The following is a 21,479-nucleotide window of genomic DNA, read 5'->3' as shown; positions in this document are numbered from 1 at the left end:
ATAGAATACTGTCATTTATACACTGAAGTGCCACATTTCAGCATATGCATTTATGCCTACCTTAGACTTAGCATAAGTGGACATGCCTAAATGTTAATGTGTAAATATCAACTTATGCTAGTATTCTATATACTAGCATATAGGAATCTATATGCCCTAGATGCTGACATATAATTCACACTCTGTGCACTGCTTTTTTAATTTGAGTATATTTGTTATACTGCCTTTCCCTATATCAAGATCATGGTGGTTTACAATAAAATCCAAGGCTACTATAAAACCAGATTAAGACAAAACAAAAGGTATTAACAGTACACTACACTACACTAATCACATAAGGAAGATTGGTGAATAGCACAACAATAATTTCCTGTTAGACTAAACAAAGAAACCATAGACGCATGAGGATTTTGCAGTGAAAAACTGGCCCACTTTTGGGGCCTACCATTTTTACTCCAGCCTGTCCTAACATGCAAAATTTAAAAAAATGCTTTTAAATAACCATGTTTTTAAAGGTATTTAATATTTTTCTGTCCCTATATAAACGCCTTTTGGAAGTTAATTTGGTCCCAAATTAATTCATTGTTAGAAAATCATGTTGCCCTTTCATATGATACATTATTTGGTACATCTATGAGATTCAAAAGCCCAATTTCTGCAAATAATAATAAACTTTTATTAATATTGACAGAGGTTGCCATTCAGCAGATTACTGGAAATTGGAAAGATTACACTAAACTTAATTATACTTTTTGGTGGAATTCAGTATGTCATATTTATAAAATGGAGAGGGTACTTGCCATGCAACAAGGAAATTATCATAAGTTTAAAAAGATTTGGGGGCCATTGATTACTTATTCTAATGATCAGACATCTTAAACACCTTAGTATTAGGTAAGATATAGGGGGGTGGGATTGTGAAAGGTAATAATTGATAATTGTTTATTATTAATATATGGGTGGGTGGGAAGGGATTCTTTTATATTTATATATTTTTAAGGAGTATAAGTAAGTTTGTCAAGTGATTAGTTAAAATGTTTCTGATTGTCTATTATACACTTGTTGTAATATTTGAAAATAAATAAAGATTAAAAATAAATAAATAAATAAAATAAAGGCCAGCCTTGAATTTTCTAATACAATTGAAGAGACCTAACACAGCTAAAACAGTATTACAAGTTCTGTCTAACAAGATTCTCTTGAAAGAGAGGACTGATAAGGCAGTTACTTGTATGTAACAGGTGTTATCCAGGGACAGCAGGCAGATATTCTCACAGATGGGTGACATCATCCACAGAACTCAGTATGGATGGTCTAAAAGTGTAGTATCACTTTAACTCTTCAGAAGTCTCAAAATGGCCCGTACAACAAATGTGCGAGTGCCTTCCCATCCAATGTCGGCTCATGGGACCATAAGTTCAGTAAAAAAAAAAAGCTAAGAAGCCAACTAGGGAAGGTGGAAGTTTTGTCCTTGGATAACACCTGTTAGAGATAAGTAACTGTATGTAAGGACAAGCAGGCAGCATATTCTCACAGATGGGACTCCCTACTTCAAAATGGATGGAAGGAAGTTGGCACTTATGTAGATAATAAATTTTGTAGAACTGTTTGGCTGCAACATACTGTCCCCGCCTGGAATGAGTTTTCAGAAAGTAATAGGAAGTGAAAAGTATTTATGGAGGACCAGGTGGCTATTTTACAAATGTCCTCAATTGTTCAACTATTGATGACTAATTACCAGAAGAACAACCACGTCATGATCTATCAGAATCTTCTTGGCAATTGGCAGCCATTGCCCTAACTTGTGGGTAGTGACACGGCCTTCCAATGGTAGCCCAGTCCAAGCATAGCAGAAGGAGATGCAAACCGCCAACCATGTAGAGATTGTTCTCTTGGTACCAGGAGAAGAAAAGCTGAGTAGAGGTTCTATGAGGCTTTGTTCGATCAAGGTAATAAGTTAAAGCACATTTATATTCCAAGGTGTGGAGAGCTGCTTTCCCAGGATGGGAATGTGGTCTTGGGAAGAAAACTGGAAGGACTATAGATTGGTTAAGGTAGCACTCCAAAATGACTTTTGGTAGGAATTTGGGATAAGTACAAAGGACCACTCTGTCGTGAAAGAATGTGGTATAAGGCGGGCCTGAAACTAGTGTTTGAAGCTCACTGACACGACGAGCTGAAGTGAAGTGATGCAAATGAGAAAGACCACTTTCCACGTGAGAATCTGAGAGAAGATGATGACAGTTGTTCAAAAGGTGGCTTCATGAGAGTGGAATGTATAACTTTGAGGTCCCAAGCAACTGGAGGAGGTTTGACTGGAGGTTTGGAGTGTAACAGACCTTTCATAAACCTGGAAACCAAAGGGCGTGTGGCCAGAGGTTTGTCTTTGAGAAGGATGTGAAAAGCACCGATAGCACCGACGTGCACCCTTACTAAAGTAGTCTTAAATCCAGAGTTAGAAAGGTGCAGGAGATAGTCCAACACTCAGGGCAAAGGACATGTATTTGGCAGAAATGAATACTGAGAACACCAGAAGGTGAAACAAGTCTACTTAAAATGGTAACAGCGCTGAATGGATAGTTGGATGGTTTTCTGGCTGCATCTATTACAGCTGAAACTGGAGTGGAGAGATGAAAGTTACATGACTGGAGACAGGTACCAGGCTGTTAAGCAAATGACCGTAGATTAGAGTGGAGGAAGGAACCCTCGATCTCAGTGATTAGAACTGGGAAAATCTGCAGAGAAATTGGATCCTTGACATTGAGTTGCAGAAGAAGAGGAACCCAGGGCTGCCTCAACCACCTCAGAGCAATGAGAATCAGGTCTGCTGGTTCTCGCTTGAGTTTGAATAGAACTTTCCCTATTAAGGATATTGGCGAAAAGGCAAAGAGAAAATTGTTCATTCAGTTGAGGAGGAAAGCATCTGAGTCCAGATGGTGGGGCGAGTGTAGTCTGGAGCAATAATGTGGAAATTTGTGATTGATGGGAGATGCAAACAGATCTATTTGAGGACTTCCCCATGTTGAGAAAAGCTGTTGCACTATCTTTGTGCTCAGTGACCATGCGTGAGGTTGAAGGAATCTGCTCAGCCTGTCAGCGTGTTCTGCTTGCCTGCCAGGTAAACAGCTTTGAGAAAGTTGTTTTGTAGAATGGCCCAATTCCAGATGCGAGATGCTTATTGGCAGAGAAGGCGAGATCCAATGCCTCCTTATTTGTTGGCACATTACATGACAACTTGATAGTCGGTCCATATTATGACTACTTGATTGAGTAGGCAATCCTGAAATGTATGTAATGCATTGCGGATTGCTCATAGCTCTAGAAAATTGATGTGAAAGGATTTTTCCTGAACTGTCCAAGTTCCTTGAGTGCAAAATCCACCCAGTTGAGCTCATCATCCAGACATGGATGCATCTGTTAAGACTTTTTGATGTGGAGGGACATGGAATAACAGGTCTCTGGAGAGATCTGAGGGGATGAGCCACGACTGCAGAGATTGACGAAGAAGTGGGGTGACTTTGAGCTGATCTGTGGCTTGAGACCATTGCAAAGAATGTGTCCACTGAGGATCCCTGAGATGAAGGCAGGCAAATGGGGTAACATGAACTATGGATGCCATGTGACCCGGAAGAGTATGGTGTACTATGGCCTAATTAATTTGATTAAATGTCCAGATGAATGTTTCTCAATAATGTTATATATGCATAAATATCTTCTATATAAAAGTGCTCCAACCTGGACCATACAAGCTTATATATACTTTCTAAAGGAAGCCTCAGCCCCACCACTCCACCGCAAAAGTATTATCCTATTGCGGGAAGCTTTATGTGGCGCCTCATCATTGGCCGTCCTTGTTTTATATTGCTTTGTTGTATATTGCTTTGTTGTAGCTTTAAATAAATATTTACTTATTACATTATTTTTATTGAAATAAGTAAATATTTATTTAAAGCTATACTATAATACAACAAAGCAATATAAAACAAGGATGGCCAATGATGAGGCGCCACATAAAGCTTCCCGCAATACGATAATACTTTTGCGGTGGAGTGGTGGGGCTGAGGCTTCCTTTAGAAAGTATATATAAGCTTGTTAGGTCCAGGTTGGAGCACTTTTATGTGACCCGGAAGATGCATCATTTGACATGTTGTGATGGTTTGCTAAGAAGAGACTTGGTTGCAAAGGGAAATTAAAGTCTCAAGTCTCTGCTAAGGAAGAAAGGCGTGAGCTTGGGTTTGTTCAGCAATGCTCCTATGAATTCTAGGGTCTGTGTGGGTTGGAGGTGAGATTTCTGGTAGTTGATTGCAAATTCCAAAAGCTCCAGGAGACGAACAGTTGAGGTTATTGCTAAATGAGCAGTCTGAGTACCGTATTTTCGCGGATATAACGCATGCGTTATACGCGTTTTTACGTACCGCGCATACCCTTCGCGCGTTATATACCTGAGCGCGGTATACAAAATTTTTTTTACATATTTCACACCCCGCCGACGCCCGATTCATCATCCGGAAGGACGCTCGCACCCCCACCCCGAAGGACCGCCGACTCCCCGACAATATCGGGCCAGGAGGGAGCCCAAACCCTCCTGGCCACGGCGACCCCCTACCCCCACCTCGCACTACATTACGGGCAGGAGGGATCCTAGGCCCTCCTGCCCTCGACGCAAACCCCCCTCCCCCCAATGACCGCCCCCCCCCAAGAACCTCCGACCGCCCCCCCAGCCGACCCGCGATCCCCCTAGCGACCCCCACGACCCCCCCACCCCCCTTCCCCGTACCTTTGGTAGTTGGCCGGACAGACGGGAGCCAAACCCACCTGTCCGGCAGGCAGCCAACGAAGGAATGAGGCCGGATTGGCCCATCCATCCTAAAGCTCCGCCTACTGGTGGGGCCTAAGGCGCGTGGGCCAATCAGAATAGGCCCTGGAGCCTTAGGTCCCACCTGGGGGCGCGGCCTGAGGCACATGGGCCCAACCCGACCATGTGCCTCAGGCCAGATAAGGGAACACAAGAAAACCATAAGAGTGGAGTGTTGCAGCTACCACAACCAAACGCTTTGTGAAAACTCTTAGTGCTGATGCTAAGCTGAAGGGCAGCACTCTGTTTTGAAAATGATGCATGCCTATTTGAAAGCGAAGGAATTTTCTGTGGGCTGGAAGAATAAGGATATGCATGTAGGTTTCCTTGAGATCCAGAGAGCAAAGCCAGTAAGGGAAAGTGCCCAGAGAGAGCATGCAAAATTTCTTTTTGACTAAATACTTATTTATTTAAAAAATGTCTATACCGTTTAAAACTCAATGGTTTACAAAATTACACACATAAAACAAAATCTTCATAACATAGACGTACAAATAATCCTTAAAAATCATATCTACAAACTAAAAGGGCTCAGAGGTCGAGGATTGAGCGCAGGCCTCTGGTGTTCTTCAGTATGAGGAAATATTTGAAATAGAACCCCTGGCCCCTCTGTCGAGGAGGAAATGGTCCAATGGCACTTAGCTGCAGGAGAACTGAGAGTTCTTGATGCAAAAGGGAGGTCTGCTGCGAGTTGAAAGAGTATCTTCTTAAACGACAGTATGGAGGCATCCTTTGAAGATGAAGGGCATAGCCCTCTTTTAGGACTTTTAAAACCCAGTTGTTGGTTGTGATGAATGGTAATGGGTTAGTTGATCTCTAATAGGATGAGGAGGTTTATGGGATGGTGGAACGGTGGCTAGTCTCTGGAGGAGAGTCAAAAGGACTGAGTAGACTTTTGCTAAAGTTGAGTTTGAGGTTTGAGATCTTTGTTGTCTGGGATGTTTCTGAGGTTGTCTAGAAGAAGATGATGGCTGCGGATAGTGGCGTTTATAGTAACAGGACTGATATCTAGTAGTATAGTAAATTGAGGTTTAGAGGATTTAGATGTAGATAAAGTGGTCATGCTCTGCTCATGCTTAGTCACTGCCTCATGCTGGGAATGACTCTGCAACACTGATCTTCGGGCTGCCAATCAGACCTTATGCTTGACTGTACCTCCACCTCGGTGGACCGACAGATGTGCTCAGGGATGGAAGGAGAAGACGCAGTCGGCAACCTGTGAAACACTGGCGAGTCTCCAACGGATGCCAAACATCCTGTGCTCGAACCCTCATTTGGCAGAGGAAGAAAGATGGGGACAGCCCCAAGCTCCTATGAAGTAAATGCAGGCTGGCCTGTCACATGCAGACCGAAGTCTGTGAAATCTTAATGCAGGCAGAGCTGAATAATCATTCCAAGCACCAGAAACCCCGGAACACACTCCTGTAGGCATGCGTGCAGAAGGGAAAAACTGTAGAGGGAGCTAAGGAGCCCAGTGAAGTAAAATAGAGGCACAGACAAAAATTTGGAGTGATTTCCTTCTGCAGATGGCACGTAGCCATGGGGACACTACCCATCTATCTAGAATGTGTTGCCTATTGCACTGGAAAATCATTTATCTTCGATACATTTCTTACATTCTAGCAGCTCTCTCTCTCACTTCCTCCCCCCTCCCCAAGTAGTCTGGTATGTTCCCCTATCTTTAGTCTCCCTCAAAGTCCTTTATTTTATCCACTCTTCCTGCCTCCTTCCCCCAACAGATCCAGCACTTCTTCTGCACCCCTGCCCAACACCTCTCTCTCTGCTCTCCTTAAATCCAACACCTCTCACTCTGTCCCTCCCTCTCTTCCCTTGAGTCTAGCATCTTTCCCTCTGTTCCCTCAGTCATGCACCTCTTCTTCAGTCCGTTTCCCCTCGGTTCAGCACTTCTCCCCTTTCTCCCCCCCTGGAGTACAGAATCTCATTCTCAGCCAGCCTCTGTCTCCCTCCCAAGTTCACAACCTTTTCCTTCAGTCCCCTTCCTTTTACCTACCAGCTTTCAAAATCACCCCAGCACCAACAGTAGCAGCCTTTCCTCAGCCTGGTCCCACAGCTTTCAAAATCATGTCGGCAGCAACAGCAGCAGCACTTATTCACTGCCCAGGCCAACCCAGAGCCTTTCCTTAGTCAGGTCCTGCCTCTCTGATGCAATTTGCAGTATATGGTAGGTCCTATCCATGAAAAGCCATGTACAATCAATAATAAAAACAATCTTTCCTTGTGATGATAAAGCTAAGAACCTTTAGAAAATTCTTTGAAACAGAGGCTTTCCGAATTTTAGTGTAATCCCTAATCCTATCTCGACTAGACTACTGTAATGTCCACTAGTTCTCTGCTCTAAAATGTTGCTATCACATCTACAACTAGTTAAAAATGCAGCAATTTAAGACTCATACAGACTCTGGAAATCGGAACACCTCCAGCCCTACTATATGAAACTACATTGGCTGCCCATAATCATAAGGATCAAGTTTAAATTAGGTATCCTGCCTTTAAGATCCTTACAGAGTTGGCGGTATGGGCACTATCTAAAGATTTAAAGTGACAGTGAACTTGGCAGTGTCCATACTGGGTTCCGTGGATGAGACCACCCACATAAGATTATGATGTCTGCTTTTCCTCACAGAAGCAACAGTATTTTATAAAAGCCCATGGGTACATATATGTCTTTATAAGTATGCCTACTAAACCGAGGTGCCCTAGAATAAAATTACCCTCTGTGTTACCATAAAACTTTTGTCTAATGTAAATAGTCATACTTCACTTTCATAACCAGTAGATGGCAGACTTACTCTTTTCATTTGATCCATAGTAATGATGGCAGACTTCCACAGAGACTTCAATAAATCTATCACCATTTTAAATGTGGCATCTCCAGTGGCTTCCAGCACCATCACAATTGCCTAAAACAAAATGATCCATATTTACCTCCAAAGAATTACCTAAATGTTTGTTTGAAAAAAGAAAGGCCATAAGATTTCATATTAAAAATGTACTAGTTGGCATGGATTGAACTATAAAACTATAAAAATTTTCAATCCTAGAGCACTGCACAATTTTATACATACATGTTGTAGATGTATACATACACAGACACACATCTAAATATATATATATATGTATGTATATACACACAGTACATTTATTTATTTACACACATTCCCCCTGATATTCAGTGGGACTTAGATGGTTAGGAACACGACATAGCTGGCCACCATTGATTTTCACTGGCTGACTGGCAAAGGCACACAGCCAGATATAGCACAGTTACTTACCGTAATAGGTGTTATCTGGAGGCAGCAGGCAGATATTCTCACATGTGGGTGACGTCATCCACGGAGCCCTGACACGGACAGCAAAAAAGTGCACTGGCACTTTAAAAATGCAAAGCTTAATACTGCCCGCAACGCGCTTGTGCGAGTGCCTTCCCGCCCGACGCCAGCTCATGAGGTCATCAGTTCTGTGCCCAAGCGAAGAAACCAACTAGGGGAGGTGGGTGGGATGTGAGAATATCTGCCTGCTGTCTCCGGATAATACATGTTACGGTAAGTAACTGTGCTTTATCCTAGGACAAGCAGGCAGCATATTCTCACATTTGGGACTCCCTAGATTCAATGAAAGGGATGGAGGGAGAGTTGGGCAAAAATTAAGACCTAATGTCTAATACAAGAGTGCGGACAAGGGAAGGAACCTAATGGAAAAAAAGAATAGAGGAACTCCATGCTCTACTAGAAGTAAACAGATGATTCTGAGAAAGCCTATATGAATAGAGGTTGAAAAATAATAGACGACCTCCTAAAGTCAGCTGAATCTAAATATAGGCGATGGAGACTCCAAAAAGATTCAAAAACTAAATAGGAGAGGACTACTAGCTAATGCACCTATATGGAGCAGCCGACTCAATGAACAGTTGATACGAATACAAAGAAATTTCATAATCAAACAGAATGTAGGGAAAGATTTTGTTCTTCAATTAACCGTGGACAACAGCAGATGCCGTTCATTCGAGCTGCAGTTCACTATAGCGTGTATTGAAGTGTTTATGGAAATTGCACGAATTGATTTATCACAACACTATTGAGGCAGGCCCTTGTGGGCCGAAACATGCTTGTGTTGAGTCCATTACAAATAAAGAGACTGAACACCAATTGGTCACCTTTGTTGTTGTACTTGCTGCTTACTGTATAGAAAAACAACCTCTTGATAAAAAGGTATTATTCCGTTACATCTCACAAAGGCTGAAAAAATAATGCAATAAGTGGAGGGGAAGTATATTAACAAAACAATATGGCAGTTAAGTATGAAATCCCCTCAAAGATTTAACAAGGAAAGTGTGAACGGATTTGTTTAATATCCTTGTAAAAACCAAAAGTTGGTTTAGTGTTTTTGATTGTTGGGTTTTTTGGTTTTGTTTTTTTAAGTCTCCTCAAGAGGAGCTTAGTAAAGATAGAACACTACTAAAAATGGAATCTGAACCCAAGAATTAAAAGCTTATCTATTATAATTTGAGTAGGGTGCACTGATGTTCGAACATATAACCCTTTAACTTTAGACTGTTTACTGAAATCTTCGGTCCAGAGACTTTGTTTGAGATAAACTGGAGTAAATGAAAAAGCATCCTAAAAAGGATGTAGTGGCCTCCTCCTCCCCTACAGCTACTCCCAAACCTCCGGGTTCCTTTAGAATAAAAAAGGAGATGGTGTAAAGAATATAAGAACATAAGAATTGCCGCTGCTGGGTCAGACCAGTGGTCCATCATGCCCAGCAGTCCGCTCCCACGGCAGCCCTTAGGTCAAAGACCAGTGCCCTGAGACCAGCCTTACCTACGTACATTCTGGTTCAGCAGGAACTTGTCTAACTTTATCTTGAATCCCTGGAGGGTGTTTTCTCCTATAACAGACTCCGGAAGAGCGTTCCAGTTTTCTACCACTCTCTGGGTAAAGAACTTCTTTACATATGTAGGGAAAGATACTTCAAAGTAATTATATGAGCCTCCTGGACAGTACTGTATAAACATTGATGGTACAGTGGAAGGCGTGTTTCAGTTAAAAAAAAAATTTGGTTGATCCTACTTAGAAGATAGAGCAGAGAACCATTCTGCTTCAATGGTTAATATAGAGAATGAATCACACTGAATATAGTAGAGGGTGTGTGTTATTGTAGCTTAAAGGGCAAAGAAGTCAAAGTAATATAGAGAATGTCCATTGATAGTGCATAAGCACAAAAGTAAACACTGGTTGTCTTACTTTTTTTTTTCTTAAACATGGTAAGGAAACTAACTAAACAGGCTCTTGCATTTTTGTATCCAGACAACAGGAAAAAGACCACCTTACAGGCTCTACATTCATGGTGGATTCCTGAAGTAGTTTGGAAAGGCAGTTGCAACATGGATCGATGCTGGTTGATCCTAGTTAGAGGACAAAACACAGAACCATTCAGTTTAACTGGTTAACATGGAGAAAGAGAATGTCCATTTGATAGTGTAAAAGTACAAAGTACAAGTACTGCTTCTCTTTTTTTAAAAAACATGGAAAGGAATCTTACTTAACAGGCTCTACACCAGTGGTTGCAAACTCAAACCCTTTGCAAGGCCACATTTTGGATTTGTAGGTACTTGGAGAGCCGCAGAAAATATGGTTAATGTCTTATTAAAGAAATGACAACTTTGCATGAGGTAAAACTCATTATAGTTTATAAATCTTTCCTTAATTGCTTATGATAATTTCAGCTATACACAGCTGAAAGTAGTGCAATGTGCAGAAAGTGGAGTTTAGATAGTTTATCACTTTCTGCACATTGCACTGCTTTCAGCTGTGTATAGCTGAAATTATCAGAACCAATTAAGGAAAGATTTATAAACTATAAAGAGTTTTACCTCATGCAAAATTATGATTTAGATTCTAACTAGAAACATGACGGCAGATAAAGGCCAAATGGCCCATCTAGTCTGCCCATCCATAGTAACCATTATCTCTTTCTCTCTCTGAGAGATCCCACGCGCCTATCCTAGGCCCTCTTGAATTCAGACACAGAAACATGAGACAAGATTTTGGTGTAGTACTCTAGGCTTTTTTTTGTAGAGGGGAGAATCAATATCCGACTTGTGCATGGAAAACTTGAGCCTTAAGTGTCCAGTGGTCGCATCCACAACCACCTTCAGCTCTCATCTGCTCCAGCATTGGACACAACCGCCATCTTACATTAAGCAGTTACTGCCAGGAGAGGTGCTGAATTTCATGAGAGTTCACGAGATTACGTACACATGCACAAGTGCACTGCTTCCAATGGTTACCTTACATTCTGGAACGTTGTCCGCCTCTCTGCTGTAACCTCACGCAAGCGCTTTCCTGCATCTGTATATGATTGTCCTCTCCACTCCACCTCACAATCGCGTACAGATGTAGGAAAGCGCTTGTGTGAGGTTACAGCAATGAGGAAGGCAACATTCCAGAACAATGGTAACATACCGAGGACCTCAAAATTGTACCTGGCGGGCCGCAAGTTTGAGACCACTGCTCTAAACCTATGTTAAGATTCCCCCACTAGTCCTTCTGTGATCGAGTCCAGACAACAGGAAAAAACCCACCTTACAGGCTCTATGGTGAATTCCTGTCATAGTATCCCAATGAAAAATCATTGATGTCTTTTCAACCCATACTTACGCTCCAATATACACAGTGATGCCATCTGTGACAAAACATTAATTTCCTTTCTTATGCAAGTTTGCGCAGCGGAGTCCATAAGAAATTAAGAAACTTGAGCTGGAATGCTGTGCCATGGCTAAAGACGAATTCAAATTTTTGATAAAAAGCTTTTGGTGCCCCATATGAAAAATCTTTAATACCTTGATGCAGAGCCTCGATGTAAAGAACATCAGTGTTTAGATGAAGAATGTTGATTCTCCGACAAAGAACACTGACACTTTGATGAATTGTCTTGATGACTCATGGACGATCTTCGATGCAGAATCTCAATGTGATGAAGTACATAGATGCCTCGATTTTTTTTAATGCTTCGATTATACTCGATGCTCCAATGATGTTTGGATCTTGAGTGTCCTTTGGATATAGACCGACGCTCTGAAGATGAACATCTAAGATGACTTGAAGAACAGAGGCTGAAATGGAACTCATGTTTTTGGTACCACTCCGATGAAACACTCCCTCAAACAGCAACTGATGCTCTGTCAAGAGTAAGTAGGTCATAGTTGATGAAAACTATGTGAAGCAATGTGCATAAAGTCATCAACCCTGGAACCAATATCCTGCACTGATGCCTGAGACTGAGCGGGTATCAATGGTGCCTTAGGGATATCATGCGCCTTCCAGAGTCTACTGCAATTTCACCAGAGCCAACTGAATGGCACACAGTTCTAGCCTATTGATCGGCCAATTCTTCTGAGAGGGCGACCAACACCACTGAATCAGATGAGTTGCAATCAGCTACTCAGCCTAGGAAGCTGGCATCTGCTGTTATGAGCATCCAGGAAGCTATCCAAAGAAGCAGGCTATTGGAGAGGGACTGAGGATGGAGCCACCAACCAATGCTGACCCAAGACTCCAGCTTAGGCACTTCTGTAATGTGTCTATCTATGGAGACCATCATGAGAGTAACATGTGTTGGAGAAGACACATGTGGGTTCTTGTCCAACCTGATGAAACTCTTTTTTTTCACCAGACCAATATCATACAAACTTCCACAGAAGATAGTGTATAGTTATATGTCAATATAGGTACTTTAACACTCACTGCTCAGACATTCTAGGGATTTTCAGACATCCACCTCAGTAATATAACTTTTGGTGGTACCCAGTCTGGCATTTTATCGTTTTAACATTTTTTCTTTTATCTTTTATCCCACTTATGATTTACTCAATAAATAAATAAATATGTTGTAATAAATATCTTTTCAGTAAGTTTCAGCAACATTAATTAATTTGAAGCGGAACTTAACTTTAGTTTGTAGTTATAGTTCTTATCCCCTTGCCGACGCGTTTCGCAAATACTTCATCAAGACGAGGAAATCTTAATTTATTATTCCTGCTTTATTCTCATAGCCGCTAGTCATCTTTACATGCTAGCGGCTATGAGAATAAAGCAGAAATAATAAATAAAGATTTCCCCGTCCTGATGAATTATTTGTGAAATGCGTCAGCAAGGGGATAAGAACTACAACTACAAACTAAAGCTAAGTTCCGCTTCAAATTAATTTTTTTTAAAAATAAATCTTTATTCATTTTTACATCTTACATTAAGTGTATCAATAATTGACATTTAAAATTGAATACATCACTTGAATTTCTATCAAATTTAGCATCAATACATAAAATTTAACTCCTTCCCTCCCACCCCTATCATAATATATGCAATCAAATATATTCTATAAAAATACTCATTTCTACTGATCTAAGCCTTTAATAAAATTCAGAATCCCCCACCCCACCCTCTCCTTTGCAATTGTACTTATAATGGAAAAATGGTATCTAATCATTACAATAATTTGTCAATGACCCCCAAATCTCTTTGAATTTATTATAATTTCCTTTTTGTATGGCTATTATTCTTTCCATTTTATAAATGTGACACAAGTTCCACCAAAAACTGTAATTGAGTCTACTCCAATTCTTCCAATTACTTGTGATATGTTGTATGGTGACCCCTGTCATAATCAATAAAAGCCTGTTATTTTTAGATGAAATTTGGCTCTTTGTTCTCATTGACATACCAAATAGAATCGTATCATACGATAATGCTACAGGATTTTCCAATAAACAATTTATTTGGCCCCAAATTGATTTCCAAAAGGCCAAGATAAATGAACAATAGAATAATAAATGATCTAGAGTCCCTGCTTCAAGATTACAATGCCAGCATCTATTAGACTTAGAACTATTTAACTTTTGTAATCGAATTGGGGTCCAAAATGCTCTATGCAGGAGAAAAAACCAAGTTTGTCTCATAGGTGCGGACACTATACATCTCATCCTCCAAGACCAAATTCGTGGCCATTGAGACACAGAAATTTGATGCTTAATCTCAATGCTCCAAATATCCCTAAGACCAGTTTTAGGCTTCTTATTTATAAATCCGTTTATCAATTTATACAACTGCGTGGCCTGATGTCCCAGGAAGTTCATCTGAAAGCATAAAAATTCCAAACTATATTGATTGTTAAGATTTTTCCATTCAGGGAATCCCGCCTGAATAGCCTGCTTCAGTTGCAACCATCTAAAGCTTTGTGATTTATTAAGACCATATTTATGTTGCAACTGTGAAAAAGCAAGCAGTTTACCATTAGAAATCACATCATCTGTTATGAGTCGTGTATTAGATGCTTAGAAACTCATGTTAGCTCTGCCTGGAGTAATGCTGTTTTGTCCTTTCTCCTTTCAGCTCACTGACCCACAGTATGTTTGAATTAGTTGACATGTTTAAGTTACTGTTTATAGTTGCAGTGTCTCTTAATGCAGATTCAGCAAGCACTTTCTTCCTATTGCAAACTAATCTGGAGAATTACCATCACCTTAAAGCACTAATATGCGTTAGTAATATCCTAATGTTATATCATTGTATACAGTGTATATGTCATTAACCTGTTTTTCCCTGAACATAAAGGGTTTCAATAATCCAATAAAACGTCTCAAAATAATACGTTATACTGAAAACCATCAGCCAGACTTTGTCTTCTATCAGGAAACTCATCTCTCAGCTCTGGAAGCCTCTAAGGTTTCCCCTTCATGGGCTCACACACCTCTGTTTTCTCCCTCTCTGGGACGGAAGAATGGAGTCCTCACACTCATCAGGAAGCGACAGGATATACAAATAATTTCTTCAGCACATGACACAGAGGGCCGCTGGCTGAAAGTGAACTTACTCGTGGGCAACACTCATCTCTCTGTATATAATATCTATGCTCCAAATCTGGATTGCCCTGAATTTTTTGAGTCCCTGGCATCTGATATTGGATCCAATTCTATTCAACCATTTATCCTGGGTGGTGACTTTAATCTAATATTATGCCCAGAAAAGGATAGGAAATTTAATGTGCCATATAAAAGAACCAGAGCATGGCACAGCCTTCAGAATATACTTTTCCAGTTGAAACTAATAGATCCATGGCAACTGCTCCATAAAGAGGAATCCACATTTACTTTTTTCTCTCCGCCCCATACTTCCTATTCCAGGATTGATTTTTTCCTGATAAGTTATTCTTTGGTCCGGAAACTACTCTCTTCAGATATCTTACCTATAACAGTGTCTGACCACTCTGCCATAACACTAACCCTTAATGGCATCCTCTCGACTATTCCACAGAAAATGTGGAGGTTCAACTCATCTCTACTAACAGATCAATTATTTGTGGAGCACGTTAATCATCACATCCGAGAATTCTTTGATCTCAATCCTGTTAGCGATACATCTTGGCACTCTACCTGGGATGCTTTTAAATCTTATATAAGAGGACAGATCATCGCATATGCTTCAAAGAAGAAAGAAGATAGAAATCGAATAAAGGACCTGGAGAATCAAATATTGGTCATGGAAAAGAACCATTTTGCAGACCTCAGGAATCCTATAATCATTGAACGGCTTGGCAAACTTCGATATGATTATAACCTTTCACTCAGTACAGTGGCCTCGAATGAGATATTCCTACAAGCAGCCAATTACTATGCCAATAATAACAGGGCTGGCCACCATCTGGCTAATTATCTAAAAATCAAATCTGAAAAGACTCAAATTCCTGCTTTGCAGGATGATGCTGCAGATACTCTGACGGATAACTCGGCCATCTGTAATCATTTCCAGGATTACTACAAGACGCTCTATTCAACGGACTCTCCGGACTGCACTCAGATACAGAATTATTTAAACAATATCTGTGGCCCGAAACTGGATGACCATGATAATACTCTTCTTACTCAATCCATTCAGTTAAATCAGATTACAGAGACTCTGCATTCCATGGCTAAACGCAAAGCTCCTGGGCCGGATGGCCTACCAGTTGAATTCTACCTTGCGTTCCAATCCTATCTTCTTCCGATATTGCTGGAATACTTTCACTATCTCATTCAATGGGGTTACGCTACAGGCACGTTCACAGAGGCGGTGATTATTGTCATACCAAAACCAGATAAGGATCCACTGTTTGTGCAAAACTATCGTCCTCTCTCTCTAATAAACACCGATGCTAAATTATTTGCCAAATTGATCGCTTCAAGATTACAACTTGTACTCCCGAAATTAATCAGCATGGAGCAAACGGGCTTTCTTCAAGGACGTCTATCCAGTGACAACACTCGGTTATTTACTCATGTGCTATCTTTAGCCCCAAAAATTATGCCAAATGGAATAACTATGTCACTCGACGCCGAAAAGGCGTGGTTTGGATTTCATGACGACTTTATACGCATGGTTAAAGTTTTATATTCTAATCCTTCTACTCGACTTTGCATTAACAATGTCCTTTCTGCACCTTTTACACCATCCAGAGGCACACGACAAGGCTGCCCCCTGTCTCCCTTATTATTCAATTTAGCCTTAGAGCCTTTACTCATTGCTATAAGATCTGATAACTCCATAACAGGTCTCAATTTTGATGACTTACAAATTAAGTTGACAGCGTACGCTGATGATGTTCAATTATACATTGATATAGACTCATTGCCTACCCTTCTTCAATCTATATCTAATTACTCATCTGTATCTGGTTACAAGCTTAACAGTTCTAAAACCGAGGTCATGTCATTGACTGGATCACCTTGCGGAGATATTATTAAAACTTTGAAGTTGAAATATGCACCTGAAAAACTCAAATACTTAGGAATATATTTTGGTGCGTCCATTGAGGAAACCTTATCACTAAACACCTCACATATCCTACAAATAATCGACTCTACTACCTCCCGCTGGTCACCTCTGAAATTATCTTGGTGGGGATGCTTGGACTCCTTGAGAATGGTATTGGTACCGAAACTTACATATATACTATCCATGATACCAGTGCTGTTCCCTCCAGCAGCCTATAAGAAATTTGAATCACTCATGACAAAGTTTTTATGGAATGGGAAAGTGCCGCGTATCGCTTTACACAAATTAAAATGCTCGAAAGAAAATGGTGGGGTAAACTTCCCTGACCTATATAGTTATCACCTAGCTTTTCTCTGTAGACAGGGTTCCAAGTGGTTAGAGGAGCCTCTGGATGATAATCAGTCTATATGGTTGAAATTGGAACGTAAACTGTATGATACGCATCACTTAAAGTACTTCTCCTTTATGAAACAAGTTCCTGGTAAAAAGTTGAATCCTATACTTACAGCAACAAAATTTGCCATTCAAATAATAGATAACCTAGCTCCTCTGTCATGGGGAGATACTATGAGCTCTCCTATCTGGCGCAATCCACACTTAAAGATTCAAGGCCAATATCTGGAATGGCAATCCTGGCGTCGTCTCGGAATACGGTCCATACAGCAACTCAGAGATGGGGATCACTTCATAACCTGCGACAAGCTTGCGACTGCTTACGGTTTATCGCCATCTCAGCATTACCAGTGGCTTCAATTGACTCATTGCATCTCAGTACGTCTGAAACAGTCAGCTCTCTCTAAGGATCAACCCACCATCCTTCAATGGGTGACCAAAATACAATCGCAATCAGGTCAAGCATCTAATTGGTATAAACTGATACATGCGAGGAAATTTCATCCTCCCTCTGCCTTATATGATGTGTGGACCCGTGAGCTGATAACTACAGAACCACTACCTGACTGGGAGAATATATGGCTGACGTCCTTCAAAGCAATGAAATCATCAGCAATGATGCAAATGGTGCTTTTTCTCTTTCATAGAGTGTACTGGACTCCAAGTAAACTGTACAAAATTGACCCTTCGCTTTCAGACAAGTGCTGGTCCTGTTTGCAAAATGTTGGTACTTACAATCACATGTTATTTCAATGTCCTTTCTTGCAACAATTTTGGAATGAGGTTTGGTGTACAATATGTAAGTTCCTTCCTATTGATGAGTCTATCTCCTACCAGATTATTATATATGGTGCGAATACAGTTAAAACACATTTGGATAAATTTGAGTCTAGATTGTTATCCTGTTTACTGCTAATTGCATTTAAATCCATTATGTCATGTTGGAAGGACTTCTCTGCCCTCTCTTATGCTCATTGGTGGAACTCAGTATGTTTATACTCCAGGTTTGAGAAAGTGGCAGCTGAGAAAACTAACTCTTTGTCGACCTTCCTGAAGGTCTGGTCACCTGTGATTGAATATTGCTTATCTTAAAAAGTGTCTGATGTTTGAAACACCTTTACGTCTCCTCACATTCGTTTTGAATACCTTTTCGATTGCTTTATAGCTCATAATATAAGTTCTGCTAGTCTGAGACGTCTCCTTGATATGTATTAATATGCTTGCTAGACGGAAATCACTTTTAATATATGCACTGCAAGTTTGTGACTGAAGTTTGAAGATTGTATTTTATGTTGTTAAGTTGTATTATTTATCGTTTTTGATATGTTTTATTGTAAATTCAATAAAAAAGATTGAACTGAAAAAAGAAATCACATCATCCAAAATACATATACCTGCTATCATCCAATGCTTCCAGATGACCTTAAATCCGCCAATTTGAATCTTGGAGTTTAGCCATATAGTTTGATTTGTCGATTTATATATTGGAATATATGTTAAATTACTGACATATTGTAAGGTTTTCCATGTGTCCATTAATATTCTGTTCTCTTTATACAATCTAGGCATTTTGATACTGAGAACATGACATAAACGTAAAGGAAACATGAGTCGCCATTCTAACCACAACCAGTCTGGGGTATTGTCCATGAGCTCTGGGAGGACCCAATACATACCCTGGCGCAAAATATAGGCTTGATGATACCTATAAAAATTGGGAAAATTTATCCCACCCTCTGTAATTGGCTTTTGTAGAGATACTAAAGTGATTCTAGGAATTTTACCCAGCCAAATAAATTTTGTAAGAATACGATTTAATTTTTAATAAAAGGACTCCTGGAAAAAAACTGGTATCATACCCATTTGATAACAAACCACAGGCAATATCATCATTTTGATAATTTGAACTCTCCCCCACCAAGAAAGATGTAAAGGATTCCATTGCTCACAAATTTCTGTTACCTTTTGTAATAAAAATTTTTAATTCTCTTTCATTGTGTCTTCTAGCGTATTCTTTATCCGAATACCTAAATATTTTAATCCATCCTTCTTCCATACAAAGGGGAATGAATCAAACAAGCCTTTTATACAATGCACATTAAGTGGAAGAACTTCTGATTTGTTCCAGTTTATTTTATATCCTGAAAATTTTCCAAATTTCTCTATTAATTGAAGTAAGCATGGAATGGTTGTTTCTGGATTTCTCAAATGAAGCAGTATATCATCTCCATATGCAGAAACCTTGTATTCCCGATCTGAATAAGGAATACCCTGTATCTTTTACATAAAAACTTTATTAAAATATGGGAGCCATTAACATTGTTTTGCCATGATTGAATACCATTTTTACTGTGGAAGATACACCATATGGAATAGAATGAGGGTGGGATGGTTTTGGAAGGTTATGTGAAAGAATTAATAACAGGGTGGGAGGGAAGGGGTGGGATTCTTATTTTATGTAAAGAGACTGATGATATGATTTTCAAGTGATTTGTTAATTAATTATGATTTTTGTACACTTGATGAAAGATTAAAAATGAATAAAGAATTTTTTTTAAAAAAAGGAATACCCTGTATCTCCTTCACTTGCTGAATAGCTAATAACAAGGGTTCTAATATAATATCAAAAAGCAAATGAGATAAGGGATAGCCTTGTCTAACCCCCCTCTGCAAATTAAAACGTTGAGAAATTATTATTAATATACAATCTAGCAATAGGGGAGCTATACAATGTTCGAATCATTTGTATAAATCCTAAACCTATACCAAATCAGTCTAATGCTTGATACATGAAGGTCCATTCCACCCGAAGGCTTTTTCTGCATCCAAAGACACAGAGAAAGCTGGATCTTTCATGGCTTTTGTTAAATTTAACATATGAAAAGCCAATCTGGTGTTATTGGATGAATGTCTCTTAGCAACAAACCCAGTTTGGTGCATATCAATAATATAAGGGAGAGCCGCAGCTAAGTGTAAAGCCAATGTCTTAGCTAAAAGTTTTCCATCTACATTAATCAAAGAGATAGGCCTGTAATTTGAAACCAACGTGGGATCTTTATTTGGCTTTGGCAAAACTATAGTTAAAGATTCTGCCATAGTACCTGTAATGCAACCCTTAGTTAGTTGAGTCTGATATAAATTTAATAAATGAGGTAATAGGGTACTTTGAAACGATTTATAAAACTCCACCGTAAAACCATCACCACCTGGAGCAGATCCAACTCTAAGAGACTTCAACGCTGTTTGCAATTCTTTTAATTATATAGGCTCTTCTAGACTTTTTTATATATGATCAGGAACTTTCGATCCATTAATTAAATTCAAAAATTCTAACCCATCTAACGCTTCAAATTAATTAATGTTGCTGAAACTTACTGAAAAGATATTTAACATATCCACCCTGGTAACTACTGTTGATGTCCTGGGGAAAGCTTTAAACAGCAACTAAAGAAGAATTGTCCTCAGAAATTGGTAATATAAAAGACAATGTTGTAGATATCCAGGCTGTAACTTGCATATGATATGGTAGGGGTGGGAGGGATTAAATATCATTAATCTAAGCTGATAATGATAGAAAATCAAGTGATGTTTTCAAGTTCAAATGCTATTTCCTGACGCACTTGTTGTAAGTTGTAAAAATGAATAAAGAATTTATAAATAAAAAAACAGGCTGTAACTAACAACCTGGTTAAGGAGAGGTTACTTTTGAACAGGAAAATTGAACAGATAATCATAATCGAAGACTTAATCTTCGTTTTTTGAATTTTGGTGTGGCGCCTTTTGGTGTGGCACCTTTAGATATGTGGAAGCATCACTTAATAGAAGTTCTAAATATTTCCTCTGAACATATTCCACCAGTGAACCGAATTTATTATATACCTTTTAAGAAAAAAAAAGATGACTCTACACCAGAAGCAGAAACACCTCCACAATTAGAAAAGTCTTTAAACATAACAGAATTATTGGAAACGACATTGTCTGATTCTACAGAAAGAGCTACATTGCTTATTTCACTTGTCTTTGACCAAGATGTAAATCTTATTATGAGACTTTACTTTCAGAACCCTCAGACTTTGTATTACGGGAAAAAGGTTTCAATATTCCCTGATGTCACAAGAATTACACAGGAGCAGAGGAAGTTATTTCTAGCAATGCGTGCCGAGACATTGACTCTCGGAGCAACATTTCTACTTGCATATCCATGCAAATGTTTGATAAAATATTTGGGAGTATGATATGTCTTCTATACTCCAGACCAATTGCGAGCTTTTCTGGACTTGAAAAACTTGGCAACTGGAAAGACTCAATGAATGGTAATTAGGATAATGGGATTGGGTTGTTAAGCCTATGCCTTTGTGTTGATATTTTTATCTTTTCTTCCATTGGAGTTTCTCTTCACTCCT

The 21,479-nt window shown here is 39.6% G+C and overlaps 1 protein-coding gene across 5 annotated transcripts in view; it reads right to left on the bottom strand.

Moving 5' to 3' along the window:
• The window catches only part of PDCD4 (programmed cell death 4), a 134,817-nt gene that overhangs the window by 11,877 nt on the left and 101,461 nt on the right, over positions 1–21,479 (bottom strand). For all 5 annotated transcript variants that reach the window (XM_033941747.1, XM_033941743.1, XM_033941741.1 and 2 more), the window contains one exon: positions 7,666–7,776. In XM_033941747.1, the coding sequence (XP_033797638.1) occupies positions 7,666–7,776 (111 nt within the window). The remainder of the gene's footprint in view (positions 1–7,665; positions 7,777–21,479) is intronic.

This window comes from Geotrypetes seraphini, chromosome 4 (genome assembly GCF_902459505.1).
Source record: "Geotrypetes seraphini chromosome 4, aGeoSer1.1, whole genome shotgun sequence".
Classification (NCBI taxonomy): Eukaryota; Metazoa; Chordata; class Amphibia; order Gymnophiona; family Dermophiidae; genus Geotrypetes; species Geotrypetes seraphini.
This window is presented reverse-complemented; position numbering and strand designations above follow the sequence as displayed.